At 46.9% G+C, this 26,487-nt stretch overlaps 1 protein-coding gene across 1 annotated transcript in view; it reads right to left on the reverse strand.

Moving 5' to 3' along the window:
* LOC105921235 (integrin alpha-11) overlaps positions 1-26,487 on the reverse strand; it is a 226,260-nt gene that overhangs the window by 102,869 nt on the left and 96,904 nt on the right. Inside the window, exons 9-10 of the mRNA XM_036130878.1 lie at positions 3,608-3,773; positions 3,074-3,144 (exon numbers count right to left, since the gene is read on the reverse strand). Of these exons, the coding sequence (XP_035986771.1) occupies positions 3,074-3,144; positions 3,608-3,773 (237 nt within the window). The remainder of the gene's footprint in view (positions 1-3,073; positions 3,145-3,607; positions 3,774-26,487) is intronic.

Below are 26,487 nucleotides of genomic sequence, written 5' to 3' on the forward strand. Positions count from 1 at the left end.
ACGGTGGTGCCGCTGGCGAGGCCCCCGTCTCTGAGTGGGGCTTTCGGGGAGCGGGGGTGCCTATTGGAGTCAGTAGGGGAGCTGGCTCCCTGGGTTGGCTTCCCAGTCATTTGCTCCCCATCCCCGGACTCCTCCCTCTGCCTGCTCCATCACGCCGCCACACATGTAGGTCCTGAGGGAGGGGGCGTTACTGGAGGTTGCCACTTTCTGGTGACGCGCCTCTCCCCAATTTTATCATGCATCTTAGACACTTTCATTTTAAACATTTTTCACATCGCACACTCATATAGGCCATGGTAGGGGTGGGGGGAAGACGTCTGGGAGGGGGCTTATGTTGTGTGGGCCTCACCTCGGACGGCTCCCTTCACCTCCTCTCCCACTTAGACATTGAGGGTTCTGGGCAGTCACACGGAGGGGGTGCGCTGGCAACAGCTACCTTCCGGAAGGGGGGTGGGCTGTGCCGTGCATCCCCTTCGGCGCTCCCAGTTTTTAAACGCACTTGAGAACAACATGCAACAACACAACATTTGAGCAGGCGTAGGGAGGATCGGGGTCTTCTGCACACCCCCGTTCTCCGATGGCGGCAAGGAGTCTGGGGCCTGGAGGAGATGCGGGCCACTGTGTCCGGGGTCTTGGCGGGGGGCTGCGGTGTGTAGTCAGCGGCTTGCCAGGTCTGGGGCTGATGCCTCCGCTCCCCCCAGGAGGGGCAGGGGCAGGGATGGCAAGGGTAAGGTGGGGGGAGGGAGGGGGTTTATTAGGTATTTAGGGGGAGGGGGGGGCTCTGGCCGGGTGGCTCGTGCGGGTCGTGTTGGCCCGCCCTCTTGGGGGGGACCGGTCCGGGGGGCGTCTGGTCTGGGGCCGGGGGTCGGGCACAGGCAGTCGTATAGTCGATTTGGGGTGACCCCCCCCCCCCCTTTGGTCAGTGTTGGATGTGAGTGTTATGTGGGAATGTGTGTACAGCGTCTTTTTTTTTTTTTTTTCTCTGTGTGTGGTGAGTGGGGCACAAGGGAGGGATGGGGTGAATGAGTTTTTTTTTTTCCAGGTATGGGTGTGGTCCGCTCCCTCTCCCAAGAACATCTCAAGTCTCCGCTAGGTGCGGAGCCCATCCCCCCACGTCCTGCCCTCCTCCACTTCGTTGGCGGGCGCCTTGGCCCCCTGGCGCATTGGTTGGCTTCGGGTTTGGGGCGGGTTCCCGGGCGTGCGCCGGCCCACTCCCGGCGGCCTCTTCGCGGGGCCTGGCCCCCCGGGGGGCGGCCGGGGCCCCCGTCGCGGGGGCGGGGCGCCCCTGGGGCCTCTGGCCCTCAGGGCCCATGGCCGGGACCACTTCAGCGGGGCTAGCTGCCGGCGGAGCCCACGGGCTCGTCTCCGCGGCTCTTGAGGGCGTCGGCATTGCGGTGGCTGGGGGATTTCCTTCGGGGTCGTCTCTGCTCCTTCCTTGGGGGGGGGGGGGTTGCAGATATCCTGTGTCGGCCCCTCCTGGGCGACCTGCTTTAGGGACCCCTTTGAGAGTCCGGGGTTACGGGTCCCCTGACGCCTGCCTCTGTGCTCGGGGAAGGTGGGTCTTCGGTTCTCCACAATCACTATCAAGCTATTTCTGGATAATCTTCACCTAAACTAGTGCACTTTCACATCTCCCACAGGTGCTGGGTCCCAGGTATTAAGTGTTCACTTATATACAGTAATCTTATAATTTATTTATTTATTTATTTATGTTCTTTCACTTTCTTTTTTCAAATATCACATTACACATGTCAGCTTACATAATAATATATATTGATTTAGCAATGGCATCTAGGTGTTATTCGAGTGTATCTGTTGCTTTATGTCTGTTGGTTGTGCTGTTCTTTTTGTGTCTCTTTCCAGGTGATGGAGCAGACAAAGAAGGTTTTATCATTCTCTCCCTTTTATCTCCTCTTTCCTTCACCTCTACTCTTTTTTTTCTTTTCTTTCACTTTTTGTTCTTCCTTTACTCTCCCATTGTCATGTCCATATAATTTGAAATTCTCCTTACAGGAATCATAATAAAGCTATTTACAAGCATAAATCAAGTGGAGCACTATGGCGAAAGCCGTTTGCTCCACTTGTAAAAGCAAAATCTGTCGAGCTCTATCTGGCATTGAGACATCAATTCCTATTGCCACATTGCTAGACAGGACACTGGGGGAAAAAAAAAAAAAAGAAAAAAAAAAAAAGAAAATTGATTATTTGTTATTTTGAAGCAAAAAACAAATAGGACAAAATAACAGAAAACTTCAGCATGCATAACTATACACCCCCTCAAGTCAGTACTTTGTAGCGCCACCTTCTGCTGCTATTCCAGCTGCAAGTGGCATGGGATAAGTTTCCTTCAGCTCGCCACATCTTGCCACTATATTTTTTGCCAGTTTAAAATTGCTCCAGCTCCTTCGTGTTGGACGGTTCTTGCTTGTGAACAGCACTCTTCAAGTCTAACCAGATATCCTCAACTGGGCTGAGGTCTAGGACATTCCACCACATTTAAATGTTTTCCCTTAAACCACTTGACTTTTTTGCTTTAGCAGTGTGCTTCAGGTCATTGTCCTGCTGGAAGACATTGTGGAAGTTAAATGTTAATATAATTTTTTGAACAATTATGTCACAGTATTTGCTGTGGAATTGCAAATGAAAGTCATGGATTTCCAGGTTGTCAATTTTGAGAATCCATGACTTTTGTGTTTTTTCACCACAATTTTGTAATACAAGCAGAAGGATGCCAAAGCTACAAGTAGATAAATTAAAATATTACGTTTTTGGGTGTATTAACCCACACAATTCATTACAACGTCCCCAAGCATGCTACAAAATTGGCTGAATGGGGGGGAGTGGTACACTCTGCGACCTGGAGGGGGCGGGATGTGAGGTCCCTCACAGCTCAGTGAATACCAAAAGTTTAAAACTGTTTCACTGCAACTACTGCTGACCCTATCATACTGGAAGTTGCAGTCATGCCAGGAATAAGGTGGAAATATGTACAAAGTTATGCTAAAAATAAGATTTTGTTTTGTTTTATGAAACACTGATTATGAAAAAAATGGTTTCCATATAAGCGACTTACATTAACTAAATGTGAAGAGAATCCAGCTTGAGCCATCTGCAGACCAAACTCCTGACCATGATTGCTAACACCTACAAGACAAACAGAAAACAGAGATGAGCCACTGACACTGACACCCTGAGACCTTGCAAGTTCTCCCACTTAGAAATCCTCCTCCACATAATGGGCCAAAATCCCTGCTGCAGTTTGTGCAAACCTGGTGAAAAACTACAGGAAACGTTTGACCTCTGTAATTGCAAACAAAGGCTACTGTACCAAATATTAACATTGATTTTAATAGGTATTCAAATACTTATTTGTAGCAGTAACACAAAAATTATTTAAAAAAATCATATACTGTGATTTGCGGATTTTTTTTATTTTTTAGATTATGTCTCTCACAGTGGACATGATGATGGTGATGAAAATTTCAGACCCCTCCATGATTTCTAAGTGGGAGAACTTGCAAAGTCACAGGGTGTTCAAATACTTATTTCCCTCACTGTATAAGCACTTCACACAGCCTCAGTAAAAAAACTAAAATTACTAATTGACCTTCCAGAGAGAATATTCTTTCTCCAAGAGCATCCACAATGTCCTTTAGTGCAGACTCATCTGTGACTTTGAAGAAGTGTTCCTCATCAGGATCACTGGCAATGAACTTGATTTCTTTGAGAAAGGTCTCAGGGTTTATTCCACGGCGGTTGTAATAACCCAGAACCTGAAAATGCACATAAGGAATAAGCAGTGATTTTTTTATTTATTTCATTGGCAATAAATAGCAATTTATCTAAGCTTGATGGCAAAGTGAACAAGTGTATTAGAACTCTGCATAATTTTAGTCATAAAAGGGCTTTGGATAGATTTTATTGGTGGTGATCATTTCACTTCCTTTTGTCAAATTACCTTTAGCATTTGCACTTTTCCATTATTCCACATCTATCAGTCAAAGATCGCTATGTAGTCCTGGATATGTTCACTTGGTTTCAACTGTCTCTTGTCAGATTGCTTATTTTAGTTGGAAAAGTATTTCGATCTCTTTGCACATTTTTATAACATTCCTCTGCATTACCTGTTGATGCTTTGTACCAATTTTGTTCCTTGTTTATAACTCCCAGTTTGTCACAGTGGCAAGTGTGCTTCTACAATCCACAGTATTAAACAAAGTCTGACCATTACTGAGCTGCATCTAAAAATGTCAGTCTAGCCAAGAGATGTGTCAGTTTGCATGAATAGCAGCTGCCGTGAGCAGTCACCTCTGGTATGGAGGACCAAGTCTTCCATATCGAAAAATAAATACAGAAATAAATAAATGCTCAATAAATAAATAAGCATACAATTAATTGCCACCAAATTAATAAATGTAGGTAGAAATTAAATTATACAGTGAAATTTATAACTGTAAATGTATATATCTCTTTTAATTAGCTTCTTTATTTATTCACCTTTGTAATAATTACCTTATTTATTTATTGTCCGTTATAATCTTCAATTTTATTTATTAATTACTTATTTTTTTAAGTATTTATTTATGTGCATGTTATAATATTTTTGTCTGTTTTATTCTTCCTTTGTATTTTTTTACCCTATATATTTCTGTGATGCTATTTATCTCTGCCTGTCCTTTTTACACTTCTGTATGCATTTCTGCCTCATTATGCAAATGAGGAGGGGCTGTGTGGGGCATTGTTTAGTAATGTCAAACTCAGTAGGCAGACGTTCAGTGTCTGAGCTCTTAAGGGAAGCTGCTAATAGACTGGAAGAATTAGAACGCTGTACGCAGGGTACGGAATTAACACTCGCCAGACAGCAAATGCGAGTAAATTTCCCGTTTGGAGAGTGGATTTCAGAGGGCTAGCTGCCACATGGCGAGCAAATCTTTGTGACCGCGGTGAAGTTGGTTTATAAGTTGGATATTGGACATTCAAGCTCCATGGAGTCAGTGGGATCTAGCTCATGGTTGATCCGGTTGAGGGACTCTGATTTCGGCCAGCGTCTATCAGCTGCTCCCTCCTCCCACACGCGGTGGTGCATTTAGGGACTGTCAAAAAACTTTTGAACCAAGCACTCTTGATAAACAAAAATAAATAAATTCCTTATCTTGTGACCAGCTAATATAAAACTAATATAAACTGATGCCAATAGATAAAATCTGTAATCTGTGCACACTTGTTTTTATTCATTTTTAAGTAACTTTCAATTTTAAAAATATTTTTAAAGACAAAAATTGGGACTTTTCTTCAATAGCTTCCAGGTCATGTGACCCACTCACTCAAATTCTTTGTGTAATTATTCTTTGTGTAATTACACTCGTGCCTCATCAGGCACGAGTGTGCCTGATGAGGCTCGTTTTTATTCCATTTAAGCCTTTGTTTATTTTTAAAGATATTTTATTATAAAAATAACTGATATTTCTTCAATAGCTTCCAGGTCATGTTATGTTTGAGTGAGTGTTCCACTAACTCAAATTCTTTGTGAAATTGTTCTACTACTTCAGCCAACTTTTGTCTTTTGAAAAATCTTAAAAATTGAAAATAGCTTAAAATGGAATAAAAACAAGTGTGCCTTACAGATGTTATTTAGTGGCATGAGTTTATATTAGTTTTGTTATAGGTGGTCACAAGATACGGAATTTATTGATTTTTGTTTCTCAAGAGTGCTTGGTTCAAAAGTTTTTTGACGGTCCCTAACTGCACCACCACATGTGGGAGGAGGGAGCAGCTGAGAAACGCTGGCCGAAATCGGAGTCCCTCAATCAGCTCAACTGTGAGCTAGATCCCGTTGACTCCGTGGAGCTTGAATGTCCAATATCCAAATTCAAACCAACTTCACTGCGGTGCTGGATCATGCGTAAAGACGCAGCGTGAACCCCAAGTGTTGCAGCTGAGGGGAAAATGTTGGATCGGCTTGATGAAACTCCGCCTCCTTCACAAATTAGACCAACATGGATAGAATAATGATAATCTGTAGTGCTTTTTATTGCCTGGATGTGAATCTGATAATTCATACTGTGCCTTTTATAATCAACTACAATATTTTCTTATCAAGCGAGCTCTGCATAGGGTCCAATGTAATTCACCCAGCGCGATGGGAGACTCGTTTTGAGGAAATATGGTTGTAGCTCACTGTCTCCCTTGCTGTGCTTGCAGAGAGGTGTCTGTTTTGTAGAATAAATCATCTGCCGATGAGTTATTGATTGGAAAAGCCGAATCTGAAACCACAGAAAAACATTCAGATCCCAAATGTACAGCGTTCTAATTCTTCCAGTCTATTAGCAGCTTCCCGTAAGAGGTCGGCCACTGAACGTCTGCCTGCTGAGTTTGACATTACTAAACAATGCTTTAGTGCGGGGAAAAGCCCTGTAGATTCGACCGACGCAGTAAAATGCTAACCAACCAATGGGAAGAAGTTGAGCCCTTAGACACAGCCCCTCCTCATTTGCATAATGAGGCAGAAATGCATACAGAAATGTAAAAAGAACAGGCAGAAATGTAAAAACGACAGGCAGAAATAAATACCATCACAGAAATATATAGGGTAAAAAAATACAAAGGAAGAATAAAACAGACAAAAATATTATAACATGCACATAAATAAATACTAAAAATAAGTAATTAATAAATAAAGTTGAAGAGTATAACGGACAATAAATAAATAAGGTAATTATTACAAAGGCGAATAAATAAAGAAGCTAATTAAAAGAGATATATACATTTATGTCTCACTGCTTAATTTATTTTCTACCTACATTTATTAATTTGGTGGCAATTAATTGTATGCTTATTTATTTATTGAGCATTTATTTATTTCTGTATTTATTTTTAGATATGGAAGACTTGGTCCTCCATACTCTGGCAGCCATGAGGACATCAGTAACAAATCAGATTTTACTTTCCTTAGTGCTCAACTAGTTATATATAATACAACTTTGCTTATTGTTGCTGTTTCTGGTTAACTGGTTTTATTTGTCTGTACTATTTCCCTCTTGATATAGAATAGTGTGGATTTTGGCCTCTGCTATCTGTCTGAATTGTAAATTTCGACACGTAAGAGGTTGTGGAATAAAGCAAGGAACACACTGCACAATTTTATACCCAAGTGTATCCCTGATTATCGATTGGGAAATGTTTACAATAATCTGCGCTTGTTAGGGAAGGTCGACAGGACAAGTTGGCCCAAAAAGTGTGACAGGGGTTGTGACTGGAGTGTGTGAGGGTAATAGACCTGTGAAAAAAGGCTATGTAATGCAGTGCATTACATAGCACCTCCCTTTGAAGAAAACTAATTCAGGCGCACGCATCCCAACAAAATGGGTTAAAAATTTACCATTTATTGTTTTCTCTCGTGATGCATTGAAGATTGCCCAGAAACCCGTTTATATTTTATATCAATTCAATATAATTTGTTTTCCAACTACTAGAATTTTTAACAGTCATATTTTATAAATTATATATTAACAGTATAAAGGTTATTAGCTTGCAGTTACAGTGAGTTTTATACTTGATCAATATTATTATATTTAATGAAAAAAATACAGTGAAATTGCAGGTATCTACCATAAAAACTACTGAGGAGTACCAAAAATTTTAATGTTTACATCAATGGAAATGTTCAAGTTAATTGTAACACCACTGAGACCCCAAAAAGGATCCAACCAAACTACAACCAAGAAAATAGCAGACTAAAAACTGGAAAGAGAGAGCTCTATCAATCACTCTCTCTACTTTAAACTGCATCCAGAGGCCATTCCAAGAAGGGGTGACACTCAGACCCATTGTCAGCAGCAACAAGATAAAACACTGCAAAACATCTTACAACAATTTTGGCTCTACTGGCTGGAAACACTCCACACCACATACAAACCTCCCCAGACTTAATTTCCAAAGTCCAACACCTGAGACTGTCACCAGGTGAGACCATTGTTTTTTTTGATGTTACCTCTCTTTTCACCTGCATTTATACATCCAGTGGTGGGCACAGCGAAACATAAAGTTAGCTTCACAAACTCATATTTTGCAAACAAAAACATTAGCTACACTACCATTGAACCAGTGATGAATAAGGAAAATTGATGACACCAATACTAGCTGCTAACCGATAACCAGTGGCTATCACTCAGTCTGTATCACACTTCTTCAGACAAGAGATGCAAGATGATACACATACACACGGTACCTGAGGAATATGCCTAGTGCTGCATGGTTGAGTGCAGGGTCCGAAATTAACACTCGGCAGTCTCCAAATGCGAGTAAATTTCCCGTTTGGCGAGTGAATTTCAGAGGGCTAGCTGCCACATAGCGAGTAAATGTTTGTACACGCTGGATCAGAAAACAGTTCCGCTAACCAGATGCAGTCTAACACGCCAATAAATAACGTTCTTATTTAATCTGAAATTTTTTTAACTGTACGTTTGACTGTGGATGGAGAAGACCAGCAGGAGGTCTACTGGAACCCTTGTTCTTGGCACAAATGGAGCAGGCTGAAACATATTCTGCAACATCTTTATTTAGGGATGGCCACCAGAAGTAGCGCCGGATTAAAGCAATGGTGCGACTGGAGCCGGGATGACCTGAAAACCGTGATGAATGACCCCAATGGATGACCTGAGAACGGATGGATGAGGGCACGAAGAGTCTTCGGGGAGGACCACCTCCGGGGTCAGGTTCATTTATCAGAGCCTGTTGAATCTGTCTTTCCAGTTCCCAAGTGATGGCACCCACAACACAGGATAATGTTTTCAGGTTCTGCTGGGTCGTCGGTGGTGGAGAACAATCGAGATAGGGCATCTGGCTTGGTGTTTTGGAACCAGGATGATAGGTGATGGTGAAGTTAAACCGGGAGAAGAACAGGGACCAATGGCTCTGGCGGGAGTTCAACTTTTTGGCAGACTGGATGTAGACAAGGTTTTTATGGTCGGTCCAAATAATGATGGGTAACTCTGTTCCTTCCAGCCAGTGGCGCCCCTCCTCAAGGGCCAACTTGATAGCGAGGAGCTCCCGGTCTCCCACGTCGTAGTTTCGTTTTTGCAGGGGAGAAACGCCGGGAGAAAAAGGCACAAGGATGAAGTTTCCCATCCGAAGCCGACATCTGGGATAGGACAGCTCCAACTCCTGAATCTGACGCGTCAACCTCCAGGGTGAACTGGACAGATGGATCAGGATAGGTAAGGATGGGAGCTTGGGAGAATCTTACTTTAAGAACCCTGAAGGCTTGATCTGCTTCTTCTGATCACAGGAAATTCTTCTTGGTGGAGGTGAGGGCTGAAATAGGTGAAGCGATTATACTGTATTTTTTTATGAAGACTCTGTAGAAGATGGTAAACGTTTAAGCTGTTTTCTGGTTTCGGGTGTGGGCCAGTCAGTGATTGCTTTGACCTTTCCTGGATCCGTCTTCACCTGGCCACCCTCAAATATGAAGCCGAGGAAACTGATGGACTCTTGATGAAACTCACATTTCTCTACTTTAACAAATAAACGGTTCTCCAGAAGGCATTGGAGGACCATGCAGAGATGCTGTTTGTGTTGTTGGGGATCTTTGTAATGTTCTGTTGTGGTTTTGGTTATTTTTTCAGTTTAGAATTATTTCTGTTTCTTGTTTTAGAATTATGCTTAGCCTGTTTTTGTTATCTGGCCTTTGTTGTTAGTTTATTTCAGCCCTTGCCTGTTTAGTCTCATTTCTTACCTTAAGTTTTTGTTTATCAGTCTGTTGCTCCCTTTATCACCTCCACCTGTTTTTGTTAATTAGTTCCGCCCTGTTCTCCTGTTCCGTTCGCCTATTTAAGCCCGCCTTAGTTTTCTGTTTGTTGCCAGGATGTCTTGCTTTGCCTCCACTTACTCCGTCAGTGGTGAGAACAATCCAGAGTTTCTGATCAGTCTGTTTACCTGTCTGTCACCTGTTTTGATCCGTTTCTGTTATTTGAGTCTGCCCAAGATTTTCCTGTTTACTTGGATGCCAGCTCTGTACCTTTTTTTTTTTGCCTGGACTGCCCATCTTCTCCTTTAATAAATCTTTGGCATCAGCTCCGTGTCTGGCTCTTATAGGATTCCTCCTAGATCGTTACAGTACATCCTGGCCAGTCAAATGAATCCTATGCCGACACGTTTTTTCCGTTCTGGAGGAGCTATGCTATCTCAGACAGACTCTCCACCCCCCCACCCCTGCCTCATAAATTACTCACCGGAGCTCTCCATTCGATCGTCTTCACCGCGGTGCCTTCCAGGTCCGGACGTTTTCCTGGAGGTCGACGCGGAGGTAATCCGGGAGCTCCGTCCGGAGCTATTTCTGGAATCAATCCCGTTCCCTTCTCCTGGCGTTGAGGCGCATGAATCGCCGCGGGCGTCGGCGGTCCCGTCTCGTCAGGAGAGATTGGAGTCCCCGCCAAGCCCGCCATCCCGCCACCGGAGGAGAAGACGGCGGCCTGTTAACCAGTCCTCCAGCCGTTCGGAGCAGCGATCGGCCGTTGCTTCTCAGCCTTTGCCGGCTGCCCCGTCGGCGTCCTCTGCCGCTTCCTGTTCAGTGGACCGGGGTCCTCCAATTCCCTGTCCGAATCCGCCCACAGCTCCTCCTAGTGGCGCTGAAGAAGCTGATTACAAAGCCTTGGAGGACAAGATAAGGACATTTGCTCCCCTCATTAAACGCCTAAGGGAGGCTCTCTTCAGCCATTATTCGGAGGAGCTGGAGCAGAGATTAAAGGAGGTGGAGGGGCATTATAGGTCAGCCCTCAAAACATTCTACTTCCGACCTGAGTCTGTCACAGAGGGACCGGCCGACGCCTCGGCTTCTGGGTCTGTCACCGAGGGACCGGCCGACGCCTCGGCTTCTGGGTCTGTCACCGAGGGACCGGCCGACGCCTCGACTTCTGGGTCTGTCACCGAGGGACCGGCCGACGCCTTGGCTTCTGGGTCTGTCACCGAGGGATCGGCCGACGCCTCGGCTTCTGGGTCTGTCACCGAGGGACCGGCCGACGCCTCGGCTTCTGGGTCTGTCACCGTGAGTCTGGCCGACGCCTCGGCTCCCGTCAAGCCCTATGAGGGGGTCCAGGAGGACCTGATTCTTCTGGCCAGCGACAAATTGACCCAGGAGGGTCCGTCGCCAACATGCGACGTAGGCACCCAGGAGAGTCCGTCGCCGACATGCGACGTAGGCACCCAGGAGGGTCCGTCGCCGACCTGCGACGTGGGAACCCAGAGGGGTCCGTCGCTGACATCCAACGTGGGAACCCAGGGGGGTCCGTCGCTGACGTCCGACGTGGGAACCCAGAGGGGTCCGTCGCTTACGTCCGACGTGGGAACCCAGAGGGGTCCGTCGCTGACGTCCGACGTTGGAACCCAGAGGGGTCCGTCGCAGACCTGCAACGTGGGAACCCAGGGGGATCCTTTGCTCTTCGGGCACCCAGGACCTCAGAAGGGGATTCAACAACCGGGACCCCCTGGAGACCTAGAGCCTCATGGTGTTGTTTATAAGTCCAGACCCCTGATAGCCCTCATGGACAGCCAGCTCTGGGAGAGACTTTATTGGACGTCTCTTTCTGAGACCCTCCAGGAGTTGATTCTTAGACTCCTGGTGGCTAAGTGTCTGACTTTGGTTCCTGAAGCCTGTTGCTCGGGGCCTCCTGAAGCCTGTAGCCCAGGGCCTCCTGAAGCCTGTAGCTCAGGGCCTCCTGAAACCTGTAGCCCGGGGTTTCCTGAAGCCTGCAGCCTGGGGTCTCCTGAAGCCTGCAGCCCGGGGTCTTCTGTAGTCTGTAGCCCTGTGGCCTCTGTAGTCTGTAGCCCTGTGGTCTCTGTAGTCTGTAGCCCTGTGGCCTCTGTAGTCTATAGCCCTGTGGCCTCTGTAGTCTGTAGCCCTGTGGCCTCTGTAGTCTGTAGCCCTGTGGCCTCTGTAGTCTGTAGCCCTGTGGCCTCTTTAGCAGCCTGTAGCCAGGCTCTCACCTTAGCAACCTGTAGCCAGGCCCCCACCTTAGCAGCCTGTAGCCAGGCTCCCACCTCAGCAGCCTGTAGCCAGGCTTCCACTTTAGCAGCCTGTAGCCAGGCTCCCACTTTAGCAGCCTGTAGCCAGGCTCCCACTTTAGCAGCCTGTAGCCAGGCTCCCACCTTAGCTGCCTGTAGCCAGGCTCCCCCTTCAGTCGCCTGTAGCCAGGCATTCCCTTCAGTCGCCTGTAGCCAGGCATTCCCTTCAGTCGCCTGTAGCCAGGCATCCCCTTCAGTCGCCTGTAGCCAGGCATCCCCTTCTGTCGCCTGTAGCCAGGCTCCCCCTTCGGTCGCCTGTAGTCAGGCTCCCTCTTCAGTTGCCTGTAGCCAGGCTCCTTCATTAGTCGCCTGTAGTCAGGCTCCTTCGTTAGTCGCCTGTAGCCAGGCTCCTTGGTCGGTCACCTTTAGCCAGGCTCTTTCCTCCGTTGCCTGTAGCCAGGCTCCCCCTTCAGTCGCCTGTAGCCAGGCATTCCCTTCAGTCGCCTGTAGTCAGGCATCCCCTTCTGTTGCCTGTAGCCAGGCTCCTTTGTTAGTCGCCTGTAGCCAGGCTCCTTTGTTAGTCGCCTGTAGCCAGGCTCCTTTGTTAGTCGCCTGTAGCCAGGCTCCTTTGTTAGTCGCCTGTAGCCAGGCTCCTTTGTTAGTCGCCTGTAGCCAGGCTCCTTTGTTAGTCGCCTGTAGCCAGGCTCCTTTGTTAGTCGCCTGTAGCCAGGCTCCTTTGTTAGTCGCCTGTAGTCAGGCTCCTTCGTTAGTCGCCTGTAGCCAGGCTCCTTCGTCCGTCGCCTGTAGCCAGGCTCCTTTTTCAGTCGCCTGTAGCCAGGCTCCTTTTTCAGTCGCCTGTAGCCAGGCTCCCGCACCGGGATCCAGTGACCAGGCGCCGCCGCCTGTAGCCGTTAACCAGGCGTCACCGCCTGTAGCCGTTAACCAGGCGCCGCCGCCTGTAGCCACTAACCGGGCGTCGCCGCCTGTAGCCGTTAACCAGGCACCGCCGCCTGTAGCCACTAACCAGGCGCCGCCGCCTGTAGCCACTAACCAGGCGCCGCCGCCTGTAGCCACTAACCAGGCGCCGCCGCCTGTAGCCACTAACCGGGCGCCGCCGCCTGTAGCCACTAACTGGGCGCCGCCGCCTGTAGCCACTAACTGGGCGCCGCCGCCTGTAGCCACTAACCGGGCGCCCTCCTCAGCCTGTAGCCCGGCGCCTTCCGTATCCTATAGTCTGGCGCCTTCCGTATCCTATAGTCTGGCGCCTTATGTACCCTGTAGTCTGGCGCCTTCCGTACCCTGTAGTCTGGCGCCTTCCCTACCCTGTAGCCCGGCGCCGGGTTCTGTTTTTTCTCTCTCCAGACCTCGCCTTCGGCCTCCTAGATTCCTGCTCCGCCGCCGGCCTCCGAGGTTCCTGCTCCGTAGACGGCCTCCTGGACGCCCGCCGGAGAGCCTGTCACGCCGGGGCCGTCCGCCGGAGAGCCTGTCACGCCGGGGCCGTCCGCCGGAGAGCCTGTCACGCCGGAGCCGTCCGCCGGAGAGCCTGTCACGCCGGGGCCGTCCGCCGGAGAGCCTGTCACGCCGGGGCCGTCCGCCGGAGAGCCTGTCACGCCGGGGCCGTCCGCCGGAGAGCCTGTCACGCCGGGGCCGTCCGCCGGAGAGCCTGTCACGCCGGGGCCGCCCGCCGGAGAACCGGTCACGCAGGGGCCGCCCGCCGGAAAGACCGACGGAGAACTGGTCACGCCTGGGCCGCCCGCCGGGAAGACTGCCAGACGTCCTGATTCGCTGGGGTCGTCCGCCGGGACGACCGCCGGACTCTCTGTTCAGGGAACTGTTTTGAAAATTTTCTGTTAGTTTGGATTCGCCCAATGTGGGTTGTTTTCTGTTTTGGACTCTTGTTTTGGTTGTTTTTTCCTTTTTCTGACCCTCCTGCCTGTAGCCCCCTCCACCCGCCCGGTCAGACTTTTATTTAGTTTTCTTTGTAGAGACGTTTAAGGGCGTCTAGAATCCGCCCTTGAGGGGGGGGCTCTGTAATGTTCTGTTGTGGTTTTGGTTATTTTTTCAGTTTAGAATTATTTCTGTTTCTTGTTTTAGAATTATGCTTAGCTTGTTTTTGTTATCTGGCCTTTGTTGTTAGTTTATTTCAGCCGTTGCCTGTTTAGTCTCATTTCTTACCTTAAGTTTTTGTTTATCAGTCTGTTGCTCCCTTTATCACCTCCACCTGTTTTTGTTAATTAGTTCCGCCCTGTTCTCCTGTTCCGTTCGCCTATTTAAGCCTGCCTTAGTTTTCTGTTTGTTGCCAGGAAGTCTTGCTTTGCCTCCACTTACTCCGTCAGTGGTAAGAACAATCCAGAGTTTCTGATCAGTCTGTTTACCTGTCTGTCACCTGTTTTGATCCGTTTCTGTTATTTGAGTCTGCCCAAGATTTTCCTGTTTACTTGGATGCCAGCTCTGTACCTTTTTGTTTTTGCCTGGACTGCCCATCTTCTCCTTTAATAAATCTTTGGCATCAGCTCCGTGTCTGGCTCTTATAGGATTCCTCCTAGATCGTTACAATCTTTGGAGAAAACAAGGTGTCATGGTATTTTTCTGGGATGAACCCGGACACAGCACGCAAACACACAGCTGGTTTCTTAAAGAGAGTTTATTGACCAATGTGGATGATGGATGACGAGAGGAACCAGAGTCTTTACCAGACGGAGATGTAGGGTGCAGAAGCTGGCCAGCAGGAGTAGAGCGGAGAGACTGATCAGGAAGGAACACTGGAGACCAGGACGAAACACCAGAGCCGGGAACTTGAGACCAGGATGGAACCCAGGAGTCAAAAACTAGAGACCAGGACGGCTCACCAAGAGTTGAGAACTTGAGACCAGGACGAAGCCCAAGAGTCGAGAACTTGAGACCAGGACGGAACCCAGAAGCCGAGAACTTGAAACCAGGATGGAACCCAGCAGCCGAGAACTTGAAGCCAGGACGGAGCACAGGAGCCAAAGACAGAGACCACAGCGGAACACCGAAACCAGCAAACCCAAGACTGCGGGCTGAGTTGGAGCGGAGTCTCTGGCCGGGACTTAGCTGGAACAGAGTCTCTGGCTGAGGCTGGGCTGCAATGGAGTCTCTGGCCGAGGGTGAGCTGGAACAGAGCTGAAGCAGAGTCTGTGCCAGTGACTGAACAAAAATAAAGCTGAAGCAAAGTCTTCTGGCTGACTAAACAAAAACAGAGCTGACACAGGATTTCTGGCTGAGACTGAGCAGGAGTTGAACACTACAGACCGGCAACGAGAATAGACTGAGGTGGGTATATATAGAGGTGACAACTGGTGGAAACAAATCAGTGATAATTGCAGCCTGACAGGTGGAACCAATCAGGCTGCGCAGGGAAGAGAGAGAGGAAGGGAGGCTCATCATGCAGCCTACAAGCTGCATCCTGACACAAGGATGTCGTCAAGGTAAACAAAAACAAAGTGATTAATAAAGTCTCTGAGTATGTTGTTTATAAGGGCTTGGAAAACAGCTGGGGTGTTAGTAAGCCCGAACGGCATCACAAGATATTCAAAGTGTCCGATGGGGGTCTTGAATGCTGTCCTCCACTCATCACCTTTTGCGGATCCGGACTAAATGGTAAGCGATGCCAGGAGGGGAAGGGAATACTTATTCTTTACTGTAATCTTGTTTAACCCCCGGTAATCAATGCAAGGACGTAAAGTCTTATCTTTTTTAGCCACAAAGAAAAACCCGGCTCCTAGTGGAGAAGACGACGAGCAAATGATCCCTGCCTTTAAGGAGTCATTAGTATATGTCTCCATGGAACCTTGCTCAGTCTGAGATAATTTATACAGGCGGGGCGACGGCAAAGGTGTCCCCGGGAGAAGATCTATAGGACAGTCACACGGACAGTGAGGGGGAAGACTAGGTGCCAGATCTTTACTAAAAACTCGTTGAAGATCATGGTACTCTGGTGGAACGTGGGACAAATCAGAGGGAACCTCGGGGGAAACCAAAGAGGCAGAGGGAGAAGGAAGTGCTGAGTGGAGACATGAGGCCAGACAACTGGAGCTCCAGGATTCAATACAGGAGTTTCTCCAGTTGATATGGGGGTTGTGAGCCGCTAACCAGGGGTAACCTAAAACAACAGGTGCATGCTTGGTGGGAAAGACAAAAAAAGAAATAGATTTGTGGTGGTTACCGGATATAATCAACTGAAAAGGTTGAGTCTGGTGAGTAATAGAAGCTAATGGACTACCGTCAGGAGCAATAGCTGATACAGGGGAAGGCAAGGTTCGGACCGTGATCTGAAATTGATTAACCAGGGCAGGATCGATGAGGTTCTGCTCAGAGCCTGAGTCTACTAAGGCTAAAACCGGGTGCTGAAACCCCTGTAGGCTAATAACTGCCTTTAACAGTAACCTTGGACTGGGGCTCTCAATTCATGCGCCCGCCAGTATCCCCTGAATTACTGGCGAGCCAGATCTTTTGGGCGAAGAGGGCAAAATAGGCAGAAATGCCCGGAGGCATCGCAGTAAAGGCACAGCTGATCCCTCATACGCTTATCTCTCTCTTCTGCCGAGAGGCGGGCTCTACCAGTTTGCATTGGCTCTTCGATAGGCTGGTGATTGGTGGGAGCCGAACAGGATTGGTGAGCAATAGCTGGAAATGAAGGAGCGGTGCGCGGAACTGAAGGAATAGAACGTTGAGCTGAAGGAGAGTCCTGGCCACGCCTTTCGAAATTTCTCACCCGGAGCCGGTCGTCTATCCCAGTAGCGAGACTGATTAAATCTTCGAGATCGTTAGGTTTATCATGACTTGCTAGCTCGTCCTTTAGCTTGTCGGACAACGCATTAAGGAACGTTGCCTTTAAAGTGAGAGCGTTCCATCCTGTCTGGGCCGCCACAGTGCAGAAATCAACCACAAAGTCAACAACGGATCTACTTCCTTGTTTCAGGGACATTAATCTCTTAGCCGCCTCCTCCTCACTTAAGGAGGAGGAGAACGTTCTTTTAAAAAGAGACAAAAAGTCAGCGTAGCTGACTGGCTTGGGTCATGCAAAGAATCAAGGCTTGGAAAGAGGTTTGGTCTGTACCAACGCATGAGCATAAATGAACTGACGCCCTCCTCCTGGTTCCAGCTCCGTAAGAAGGGTGGTAATCAGCTCAGATGTAGAGCACCTGCCCGTCCAATCCTGCTGAGAAGGAGAAAGAGAAAACCCAGCCTGCACCTCGGCCTGGACTATGACACTGTTGCAGTTCCCCCTCCAAAGTGACTGTTCTCACAGCAGGAAGGTCCACTGTATAAAGCCCCCTGGCCATGCTAAAATCAGTTTCTTTTTGCCCGCTTCTTTAAGCAGCATAGGGGAGCCATCTTCCTCTGCGGAGGATCTGACTGGAGTTCAGACACCCACGAACATTTGCAGGCTAAATAAAGTCTGTTTTCTATGAAACCAACAATGGAATTAAACAGCCGACTGCTTTGGAAACAGCCTGCTTGTAACTTTCCCTTAGCTTTTACAGGCGAAAAAGCTAAGGGAAAAGGGGTGGGGGTGCTGCCACCTTGAAGGGGTGGTCTTTAAGCTGTGCAGGGAGCCTAAGGATGCAGCCACACTAGGAAGGCTGTGCAGAGATCCCCACCCACCACAGGCTGAACGCAGACCACCGAAGGCTCATGTCAAGTTCTTCCCAGCCTGGTTTCCCAAACGATGGCTGTTTTCCCCTTGAGCCAACTACTTCCTCTCTCCCTGGCAGACAATAAGCTTCATCCTGGAGCAACTTCGTCCAACCGGGCAGCCCAAAGTCAACCGAACTGACACAGTGGCAAAGATTTGGCAGAGTTAGGCAGGGAAGGTGTTTTAAGGTTTGACTGAGGTTTGAGACCTGGAGCTAGCAGACTAGCTGTGTTTGAGTCTGTTTTTACGATTATAACAAACGTTAGTTCCATAAGGGTTTTATACACCGAGGGACACGCCCGCCGACAGGGGGGGACAAACGGGTCTGTTGTCCCGGGCCCAGGGCAGAAGGGGGGGCCCAGAACTGACTCTGACCAGCGCGCGCGCGCTGCTTACAGAAGCTGCACCAAAGTCTCCCTCACGGCACTCTGCTGCTCCCCCTCCCCTCTCCTACATGGATCAGCGGCGCCAGCCAATCAGCACGCAGGCTCAGCCCGGCCCGCCCACTCTGCTCCACAAACATCCGTGGTGCTGTTCAAATCAGACTCGGAGAGAGAGAGAGGGACTGCAGGAGCTGAAAAAAAACATGAACAGGGGAAGTAGCACCGTTTGGCTTTATTTTAATACCGTAAATGAAATCAGGCTGTATGGTTTGTAAAAAGCCGGTTAAATTCAGTGTAAACATAACAGATTTATATAAGCACGGGAAAAAACATGAGCAAGAAAACGTGGAGCAACAAACGGAGAGAGGAGACGAATCTTCTCTCATTGCCCCAAAAGACCCACAGACTGACGTCACTGACTGAGGTGTTTCAGTCCTCCAGAAAACATCCAGGTAGATAAGAGCAGCAGTTCATGTTAACTTTCAAAGTAGATATTATCTATCATATGTTACTGGAGCCCATACATAAAATGTAATTAATACCTTGAAAGAACCCAGTACATATATCCTATTAAAAAGTGTTATTTAAGATAAAATAACATTTACTAATCCTTTATTTATCCCACGACGGGGAAATTTATAGGATTAAAGCAACAGGCAGGTGCACACAACACAGACAAAATTACATAAGGATTGAAAGATATAAGAGGTTGATTTGGGAAAAAAAACACTATGAACATAAAATTATTATTATTATTATTATTATTATTATTATTATTATTATTATTATTATTTAATTGTAATAGTAAAATAAAAATCACAAAACCCGAATGTCACGCCGGAGCAGAAGGACCCAGAATTCAACCAGACAGAGGGTGCTTTGTTTTGTTTATTTTCAACGAAAAAGACAGCTGCGCGCTGTGGAACCGTCCTCAGCGTCCTTGGCCGGGAGGTCTGGAGAGAGGAACAGCAGGTGAGTTATTTTGCCAACACTTCGGGGCTGATGTGTAAAAGGGAAAATAACCACTGACCTCTTAGAATGCGGGAGACGGGAGAGAACAAAGGAGGGCCGGCGACCGAGGGTAGGCGGACCCGCCGGAGAGGGTTGTTCAGCTCGGGGGAAAAGCCTTTTACAGTCACTGGTTGCTCGAGGGGCGAGCCGATGTTCGGATCCGTTCGGGATCGTGGGCAGAGGATTCAAAGGGGATGTCCAGTTGTCGTGTTCCGATGTCCAGTCCAGGGTCAGATCCAGGTCAGAGGTCCGGGGAAGGTCCGAGGGGAAATCCGAGGCGAAGTCGAGGTCCAGTTCCAGGTCGGTACACAGATTGGCTAGGCAAAACAGGCAGGGGTCAGGCAGGCTCAGAAAAACGAGAAAACAGATCGGGTCAGGAAACAGGCAGTCAGGCACTCAAGAGAAAACGCTGGATTTGTCTAACCAAATGGCTCGAAAAAATCTGGCACTCGTCTCCGGTTAGGAGGGAGATTAAATAGTGACAGGAACAGGTGAGTAAGGTGAATCGTGATGAGAGAAAGGCGGAGCTATCCAGGTGTGTAGGGTGATGAATCAAACCAATGTGAGTGCCACAATCATGACACCGAAAGGTCAACAGTTTCATGATACATCAAGCTTAGGGACTGGACTGGCTGATATAGCCTACAGCAGGTCAAAAAAGGCCATATTATGGCTGCCGTGCTGCTGTTCTCTGATGAAGAAAAGATCAACTAGTGCACTAAATTCAATAGATGGGTTGAAAATATCCAGTATACAATACAGAGATTTCCAGGGCATGAAGTACACAGTTAAGTTGACTTTTTTTAGTGTGTGTGTGTGTGTGTGCGCGCGCGCGTGTGTGTGTTGCCGGCAGGTGTAGAGGGGGGGCCCAAAAAGACTGTGTTGTCCCGGGCCCTAGCAAAGCTGTCAGCTGGCCTGCCGAGGGATATTGATGTTTGTGGTGTCCGGTCTGCTCATTATGACCAAATAGAGCTTAAGAGTATCCTAGCATAGCACCATTAGCCTCCCAGGTAACATTAGTGCTACCACTGACTAAATGTCCGTTTTAAACAATGTCCGTTTTCATTTAGCTCCGCCATTGTCGGATAGTGGTATGAGCATTAGGGCATCATTAGTAGGGAAGATTAATGTTGATTTAATGGTGTTTTGTGTAACTTAGGTAAACTCATAACACTAATGTAAACACGACTAGAACGCACTCTGACACACCTAATTTTTGCTCTTCGTCTGCTAAAGCGTCTAGCTTTTCAAATTACCGATTTGAGTCTAGTTATTTCCTTTAATAAAAATCAAGTTTCTGCTCCAGTGTACCTGGCTGCCGGTGGTACCCATGGGCTCGTTGCCACAGCTCCCGTGAGCTTCAGCACTGTGGCTGTTGGGGGGGGCGGGGGGGTTCTTAGGGCTCCTCTCTGCTTTTCCCAGGGATGAGGGAGGCAGCTTTCCCTTTGTTGGTCCCTTTTGGGCACCTTTGCTCTGTGGGTCCCTTCAGGCGTCTGTGGTTTCCCCAGCATCTGCCTTGGCGTTCTGGGGGATGGTTCTTTGGCTCCTTACAACCACTATTGAGTATTTTTCTTATGGATAAACCTTACAAACACAAGTGCACTTCCACAAGTGCATCCTTTAAGTCAAAAATCTTTGACTTAAAGATTAAAGATGAGTTTCAGTTTTGTAAACAATTTTGAATTGTAAATGAATTGCTGCTGTGTTTTCCTGAATGGAAGCATCGTGTATGTTTGTGTCACCCATTTTCAGGCCGCAACAGAGGCTAATAGCGCTATCAGACCTCTCAACTTTTATCAAAAGTTAGGAGTGAGATTATGCTAATTTGGAGGCGGGGCTTGTTTGGGGGCGGGGCTAACCGGACCCTGGAAGAGCCGGTGGAGTCTCAACTCCATCTCATTTTTATCCCACCAGACAATGAAGTAGACATGTATTACTTGTGTTAAAAAGAGAAAGAGACATATTAATACTTAATAATAATAATACTTAATTAATTGTTCAGTTAATGGATTAAAACATAAATAATACACAATTGTTCAAATAATACTGAATGAAATTAAGTAATTTTAATTATTGACCGAATTATTATACTGTTACACATTCATCTATGGGTTGTTTATCATTGTAAATCTATAACCTGATTGGTAAATCAGGCTGAGTTTCATCAAGTCTTTATGGTCAACATTTCCCCTCAGCAGCAACACTGAAGCACACAGAGGTTCCCGCTGCGTCTTTATGCACGATCCAGCTGCTGATGTCTCCCTCCTTTCAGCTCAATGCACTTCTAGACTGTTACAGTTTATAACATTTTCATCACCTTTCACAGCGACAGGTTTCTCAGTCGCCGCGCTGACCAGACAAATCTCTGTTGCTCTCTGGGCGCACTGACTGACGCCCAGAAAGCACCTGCTCCGAGGGAAAGGAGGGGAGGGAGAGGAGCAAGCGCGGAGGCACAGAAATACGGTGCATGTAGTTAAAAAATGCAGAATTAATAAAAACTAAACTTATAAACAAACCAAGTGGCTTTTTAAACTGCATCTGGTTAGCAGAACTGTTTTATGATCCAGCGTGCAGCCATGACTGGTTCTGAATGAACCGGTCATCTGGCAGCAGCTCCCCCCGCCCCCTCCCCTCCTGTGTACGCGGTACAGGACCTTACCGGCTCACTTTGACCACTGTTAAGACTTAAATTATTCATAACTCTGATGTCTTCCTGCTGCTCTGTTAACACGAACTGCAGCAGGATTTACTGATGGCCACAAGCTGTGAAAGAAGCCGAAACAGCTCAGCAGAAGGCGGAGTTTTGTCATCCGCAGCCCAGATGGGCTTTGTGATTTTTATGCGTGAGAAATTCCATGTTTGCGTGTGAAATGCCATGTGTTGCGTGTGAGCGTGTGAAGTCAGTGAAATGCGTGTGTCACACGGTCAATGCGTGAGAGTTGAGAGCTATGGCGCTATGCTAGCAGACATTCGGTGCTACTTTATAATTACTCTCAAACCATGTTTTGTGGTAACGAGTGGACTGGACAACACAAACATTAATGTTCCTTTGGTGTATAAAATCCTTATGGAAATAAAGAATGTTATAGCTGTAAATTCTTCCAAACACATCAGCAAAGTTTAGCTTCAAGAACACTAGCGGAAGATAGCCTGTGAGCTCAGTCTAGCTCGGTCAAGCCTTAAAACACAGTGAAAACACATTAGAAGTACACAATTTTAAGCTTTACCTGCTTACTCTTTGCCAAAACATCTACCTTTGTCTGGTTGTGGTGACGGGGCATCCAGTTGTAGTGAATTACTTTAGGGTGAAACTGGTTCCTCGGCCAGGGCGCGAAGGAGGGGTTGGCTCAGGGGGGAAAAAAGCAGTTGTTTGGGAAACTAGGCCTGAGATGAAACTTTCATGGGTTTCTTGTGAACTGCACTCGTCCTATCAAGTGTGGGGAACCCTGCATGACAGAAGTGTTTCCTTAGGCTTCCTGTGAGGCTGTGCACAGGTTGCAGCGGGCAACTTCAGATCAGCTTTCCTCTTAGCTCGGCCTAGCCGCAGGAAACTGCGGCATCTCGATTCAGCTTTCCTGCAACACAGCTGAGAAAGGTTACAAACCGCTTATCTCTTTCAACTATTGTCCTGATAGCAGCTGATTGAGCCAATATTCGCCAGACAATACTCAACAGCACGCCCAGACGGGTAAGTTGTCCCCGGCCCAGGACGGGGGGACAAAACTGACACTCTGATAAATGATCAGAGTGTCAGTCAGCGCTCGCGCGATTGCAGCAGCTTCCCCAACGTCTGCTGCAGTCAACACGCGTGCTGTCTGTGTCACGGCACTCTGCTGCTCCCCCTCCCCTCTGGTACATGGCTCAGCGGCGCCAGCCAATCAGCAAGCAGGCTCAGCCTGGCCCACCCACTCAGCTCTCTCTCACAAACATGAAGAGGGAAAGTAGCGCTGTTTGGCTATATTTTAATACCATAAATGAAATCAAGCTGTATGTTTTGTAAAAAGCCGGTTAAATTCAGTGGAAACACAAAAAATGTATCTAAGCACGTGAAAAACCATGAACAAGAAAACATTGAGCGACAGAAACGGAGATGAAACTTCTCTGATTGCCCCGACAGACCCAGACCCACAGACTGACGTCACTGACTGAGGCGTTTCAGTCCTCCAGAGAACATCCACGTAGATCAGAGTGGTCATCTTCAGAAGCAGTTCATGTTAACTTTCAAAGTAGATATTATCTATCATATGTTACAGGGGCCCACACAGAAAATGTAATTAAAACCTTGAAAGAACCCAGTACATATATCCTATTAAAAAGTGTTATTTAAGATAAGATAACATTAGCTAATCCTTTATTTATCCCATGACAGGGAAACTTATAGGATTAGAGCAACAAGCACCACCAATAACATCGTGAAGTTTGCAGACGACACAACGGTGGTGGGCCTGATCAGAGACGACAACGACCAGGACTACAGAGAGGAGGTGGAGCAGCTGGTGGGCTGGTGCAGAGAAAACAGCCTGATCCTGAACGTGGAGAAGACGAAGGAGATCATCGTCGACTTCAGGAAGAACCAGCCTCACCACGCTCCACTGCTCATCAACAGCTCAGCTGTGGAGGTGGTCAGCAGCACCAAGTTCCTGGGGGTGCACATCATCCACAACCTCAGCTGGTCTGTGAACACCACGTCACTGGTGAAGAGGGCACAGAAGTGCTTGTGCTTCCTGCGGAGGATGAGGAGAGCCCACCTGCCCCCGCCCATCCTCACGACCTTCTACAGAAGCACCATAGAGAGCATTCTGACCAGCTGTCTGTCTGTGTGGTGTGGAGGCTGCAGTGCCTCCGACTGGAAGAATGTGAGGAGAGTGGTGAGGACAGCAGAAGGGATCATCAGGGGCTCCTCTCCCCTCCATAAAAGACATTTCATCTCAGCGCTGCGTGTCCCGAGCTCATAACATCATCAGAGACCCCTCACACCCCCACCATGGACTGTTCTCCCTGCTACCTTCTGGGAAGAGGTTCCGCAGCATCCGCTGCAGGTCCACCAGGTTCTGCAAAAGCTTTTTCCCCGCTGCCATCAGACTGTTGAACTGCTGCTGAACTGCTGAACTATAACCCATAAACTCTGCACAACATTCGCATATTTGCACCTTCTGCATCATTGCATCTCCATCTAGCATTACAAATGCTGCCGAAGTTTTAGTCATAGTAATAGTAATAGCAATATCATCTTTATTGTCATTGAAACATACATTACAACGAAATTTGTTCTCTGCTTTTAACCCATCCCCTTGGGGAGCAGTGGGCTGCCATGTGCGGCGCCCGGGGAGCAATCTGGGGTTAAGGGTCTTGCTCAGGGACCCAGAGTGCAGGCACAGGGATCGAACCGGGTAAGTTACAAATAACTTAAATATTTTCTATTTATGGCTCTAACACCACTTTTTCCTCTTTAAAAGCTACTGATAAATGATGTGTTTGTCTGTTTATAACAGCCACCAAGAAAAATCTCTCTACAATCACACTGTCGCGCTGCGCTAAAGGATCCTTTCTATTGCACAATACGCGATTAATTAGAAAAATTAATAATTGCAAATTATTCTTGCACCTTCCGCAACAGGTTGCGGAAAATGGACATGGCTACGACAGACTTCCCTATCTCCTCTGCTTATAAAGCGGCGATCTAATCCTGTTTACATGAAATAAGCCTGCTCGATAGCAGGTTTAAGCTGGCGCACATGTTGCTATGACAACAAGTCCAGGATGAGTTTCGAAGAACCAAACGATCCAAGATCATGCCAAATCGTCAACAATCAAATCAAGCTAACTGAGTTAGCGACGTACGAAGAACAGGCCCCTGTACACTGTGACTTTCTCATGCATTGTTTACATTTCAATTGTTTTACTTTTAAATCACTGCTGCACCCTAGACTGTATTTTAAATCTACTGTAATTTACAAGCTGCATTCTTGCACAAATACCCTTGCACAATCAATTCTGCACATACAAATGGTTTTAAAAATACTCACCTGTACACTGTGACTTCTCCTGCATTGTCTACATTTAAATTGTTACTTTTAAATCACTGCTGCACCTTATACTGCAATTTGATTTTACTGCAATTTACAAGCTGTATGCAACGAAATTTCGTTCTGTACGCACTCTGTGCATACAAAATGACAAATAAAGTTGTCTAAATCTAAGTCTAAGCAGGTGCACACAACACAGACAAAATTACACAAGGATTGAAAGATATAAGAGGTGGATTAGGAAAAAACACTAAGCATAGTGGCTCAGAGACGGATCACGGCATTAATTTCAATGATCCTGCGTTATTGCCTACAAAACTGACTGATTCTGATCGAATGAATGTTGTGTGTTTAATGGCAAAAAGGAAGCCTTCCTCAGAGATTCAGATGGCAGAGAATTCCCAAAGTATCTAACAAATTCTACTTCCTGCAATGGAAGGGAAAAAGATTTGTTAGGGACTAGCTAATATACAGCAGGTCAAAAAAGGCCATATTCTGGCTGCAGTGCTTGCTGTTCTCTGATAAATAAAAGATCAACTAGTGCACTAAATTCAATAGATAGGTTGAAAATATCCAGTATAAAATACAGAGATTTCCAGGGCATGAAGTATACAGTTAAGTTGACTTTTTATGGTGTGTGTGTGTGTGTGTGTGTGTGTGTGTGTGTGTGTGTGTGTGTGTGTGTGTGTGTGTGTGTGTGTGTGTGTGTTGGCAGCAGGTGTAGAGGGGGGGGGGGGGCCCGAAGAGGGACAACGCAGCCTCCTCCTGCCCAACAGATAGAGAGTTATTTGATAAACGTTAAATAACTTACAAGGCATGTAACTTACAACTTACATGACACAACAGGTTAAACCGCCCAATACTTATTCATAAGTAGTTAAATTGTGCAACCAAGAAGCACAGAATAATTATACTCAATCACATTTTCCAAATGTATTGATATTTATTATTGGACTTATGAAACCAATGGTGGAAAATAATTTTAGGAAAAGAAACAATCCCAAACATATTATCATTTTTTTTCTTCACTTCGATTCAGTTTTTTTTTATTTATATAGTGCCAATTTACAACATCTCAAGGAACTTTACAAAAAAGTCAGTTCAATCCAAATATTCAGATTCAAAGTCAAGTAATTACATTACAGATTGATCTTAGTCATTATGCAATGTAATTTAGTTCAATTTATTTATTTAAATTGGTTAAAAGATTTTCTATCTGAGAAAACCCAGCATATTACTAACTTGGGGGTTATCAAACATAATTTGGGTAAATTGTTAATAAGCCTTTATACTGATAATGATAAAGGACGCAAAAATGTGCATCTCATACCTAGCTGAATTCTAGAGAAGCTAGATGGAATAAGCTCTTTCTTCATTTCTCCACTGTAGGAAATAGGACTACCCAGCCTGA

Source organism: Fundulus heteroclitus, unplaced genomic scaffold (genome assembly GCF_011125445.2).
Source record: "Fundulus heteroclitus isolate FHET01 unplaced genomic scaffold, MU-UCD_Fhet_4.1 scaffold_39, whole genome shotgun sequence".
NCBI lineage: Eukaryota > Metazoa > Chordata > Actinopteri > Cyprinodontiformes > Fundulidae > Fundulus > Fundulus heteroclitus.